At 33.6% G+C, this 3,232-nt stretch overlaps 1 protein-coding gene across 1 annotated transcript; it reads left to right on the top strand.

The window, feature by feature from the left end:
• The first annotated feature begins 1,852 nt into the window (after positions 1 to 1,852).
• LOC138878269 (uncharacterized) lies at positions 1,853 to 2,511 on the top strand. Its single transcript, XM_070157937.1, has 2 exons — positions 1,853 to 2,335; positions 2,419 to 2,511. The coding sequence occupies exons 1-2, from the start codon at positions 1,853 to 1,855 to the stop codon at positions 2,509 to 2,511; spliced, it is 576 nt and encodes a 191-aa protein (XP_070014038.1).
• The last annotated feature ends 721 nt before the right edge of the window (positions 2,512 to 3,232 follow it).

The raw sequence follows: 3,232 nt of genomic DNA on the forward strand, positions 1-3,232 counted from the left end.
GGGAATGCTTGTATCCAAAGATTTAGATCTTCACACATGTATAGAGTTACTAAAAAGTCATTCACTCTTCAAGGGCTGTCGTTTCATTGTTGATATTTCGGAAAGAGTTCTTGGATCAACAAACACCTTTGAACATGTCAACAGAGAAACTCAACATGACAATCAAAACAAATGCCAATAGATAATGGAAATAGATATGGTTGAAGCTCAACTAATAACTGAAGATGTGCTTCAAACATCTGATTCTATTCAAATAGAAGGAAAAAGCATTAAAGAGATTGACAACAAACAAGCTTTGGGTATTCAAGTCTTAGAGAGTGCACAACTAATTGGAGAAGTTGCTGAAAAAATCTCTACTCAACTAACTAGACGGAGGTCAAATTTGAAACAAAAAGAATCCCCAACTACGATTAAGAGAAAATGCTTCGTTGGATGAAATAAAAGTGATATCAATATTTGACAAAAAGAAGAGTATAATTAACTGTTTTTCAAACATAGCAATTAAAGAACATTTTGAATTCAAGGTTGTTAGATCAAGCTCAACAAGATATTCGTTGAAATGCAATGATGATAGGTGTGGGTGGTGTGTGCGTGCTTTCAGAATTAAAGATTCAACACTGTTCAAGATAGTAAAGATTGAGAAAAATCATGACTGCTCTGTTAACACTATGAAAGCTGATCAAAGGCAAGCAACTTCAAAGTTTATTAGTGGTTACATTATCAACAATCTTCGAGACCCAAGGTTTGAAGTTACACCAGCTTTTGTCATGGCAGAAATACAAAAATTGCATGGACTAGACATTGGGTATCACAAGGCGTGGCGTGCTATTCAACGTGCTTCCGATTTAATAAGAGGAACTCCTGAAGAGAATTATAAATTATTGTCTTCATACTTGTATATGATGAGAAGTAAAACCCCGAGAACATATGCTAACATAAAGATAGACGAAAACAACAGGTAAACAATCAAAAAAGAATTTATTAGTCTGTTTTATAAACTTTAGGACATGCTGTCTTTAACCAGTTAAAAAGTTAAGGACGTGTTGTCCTTAACTTTCATGTGTGCAGTCAAAACGTTAAGGACACTTGGTCCTTAACTTAGAATTGCAAGTTATAAAATTAAGGACATGGTGACCTTAAATTTTGACCTTGTTAGTCTAAGTTAAAGACTCCATGTCCTTAACTTTTTATCTTGTAAACCTAAGTTAAGGACTACATGTCCTTAACTTTTGACCTTGTTAGTCTAACTTCAGGACTACCTGTCCTTAACTTTTGAGATTGTAACCTGAAGTTCAGGACTGCCTATCCTTAACTTTTAAACTTGTAAGTCAAAGTTAAGGACTGTCTGTCCTTAACTTTTGAACTTTGAAAGACTGCATGTCTTTAACTTTATAAATTGTAACTCTAAGTTAAGGACTGCATTTCCTTAACTTTTGACCTTGCTAATCTAACTTAAGGACTACTTGTCCTGAACTTTTGGCCTTGTAACTTGAAGTTCAGGACTGCCTGTCCTTAACTTTTGACCTTGTTAGTCTAAGTTAAGGACTGTCTATCCTTAACTTCTTTTAACCTTGTTTTATATTGTATTTTCAGGTTTCTTTATATGTTTTATGCATACGGATCATCAATATCTGGTTGGAATCATTGTAGACCAGTGATTGCTATTGATGCAACTTTTTTGAAGTCAAAATTTTGTGGTGTTTTAATGATTTCTTTCAAAGGATGAAAATAACCAAATTTTCCCACTAGCTTTTGGAATACCAGAATCTGAAAATAACAATTCCGATGAGTGCTACTTTAGTGAGCTTCGCTATGCAATTGGACCCATGAGAATTTAATTTTTTTATCAGAAATGCATCAATCTATTGCATATGCCATCACAAAGGTATATACTGAAAGCCACCATAGGATTTGTATCTATCATTTGGAGCAGAACCTAAAGCGAAGGAAAGTGAAAAGTGAGGTCATAAAACTTTTTCAAAGTGTTTCAAGAGTTTACAGGCGCAAAGAATTTGATCTTTACATGTTAGATATAGCAAAAGTAGATAAGAAGACTTATGACTACTTGATGGAAGAACCACCGGAAAGGTGGGCACGTTCTTATAGTACACGACGGAGATATGACATGCTCACAACAACCATAGTTGAGTCAATGAATTCTGTCCTATTAGAAGCAAGGGAGCTGCCTATATTAAGAATGATGGATTTCATTCAAGTGAAGCTAAAACTTTGGTTTTATGAAAGAATAAATGAAGCAGAAGGAACTTTTTATGATGTTTCTTGTTGGGCAGAAGAGGAATTGAAGAAAAAGATAGATTTAGCATTTACTTTGAATGTAAGTATTATGTTCTATGTTTAGGTTATTATTTTAATATAATTTAACACAATGTACTGACTTATAATTTTTCAACATTGAAGGTCTTCCCTGTTGATTCATGGCGTTCTAGAGTTGAAGAAGAAGGAATAACTTTCTTCGTGGACTTAAACAAAAGAACATGCGATTGTTTTTAGTTTCAATTTGATGAATTACCATGCATATATGCAATTGCAGCTATCGAGAAGAGAAACATCAAGAAGTCCAACTTTTGCTCGCACTGGTACTTAAAGGAATCTTGGCTAAAAACATATAAAAGACAAATACATCCTGTAGGACATACAGATTCTTGGATTGTACTAGAGAGTGTTAAGTCACAAATTATTAAAACTCCAGATTTCAAAGTGCCACCAGGTAGAAGGCAAAAGAAAAAGCATATTCCAGCAACCGAGTCATCAAAAATAACATTCAAATGTGGTCGTTGCAGAAGAATTGGTCATAATAGAACAACTTGTATATATTCTCCGGCAGCCCATCCATTTTAAAGGAAGCATAGAGAATAGTAGATATATCCACTTATGTTTATCGACTCTTTTAAGATTTTGCCATAAATTAGATTCATTTAGATTATTTTTATTTGAGTAGATGTCTGAATTTTCAAAATTTCTTTCTACTTACGTTCTTTTTGTTTCTTTTGAGTTCAAAGTTCAAAAGTTAAGGATACAGGTTCAAAAGTTAAAGGACAGGTAGTCCTTATGTTTTAGTTCAAAGTTCAAAAGTTAAGGACATGCAGTCCTTAAGTTTGACTTAAAGGTTCAAAAGTTAAGGACAAGCAGTCCTTAACTTTAACTTACAGGTTCAAAAGTTAAGGATAGGCAGTCCTTATGTTTGAGTTCAAAGTTCAAAAGTTAAAGACAT

This window comes from Nicotiana sylvestris, chromosome 9 (assembly GCF_000393655.2).
Source record: "Nicotiana sylvestris chromosome 9, ASM39365v2, whole genome shotgun sequence".
NCBI classification, from domain to species: domain Eukaryota; kingdom Viridiplantae; phylum Streptophyta; class Magnoliopsida; order Solanales; family Solanaceae; genus Nicotiana; species Nicotiana sylvestris.

Excerpts from the sequence above, each read along its gene's own strand:
- LOC138878269 (XM_070157937.1), top strand. The coding sequence starts at position 1,853 with ATGCATCAATCTATTGCATATGCCATCACAAAGGTATATACTGAAAGC. Across the intron at positions 2,336-2,418 it reads ATTTAGCATTTACTTTGAAT|GTCTTCCCTGTTGATTCATG; the intron begins GTAAGTATTATG and ends TCAACATTGAAG.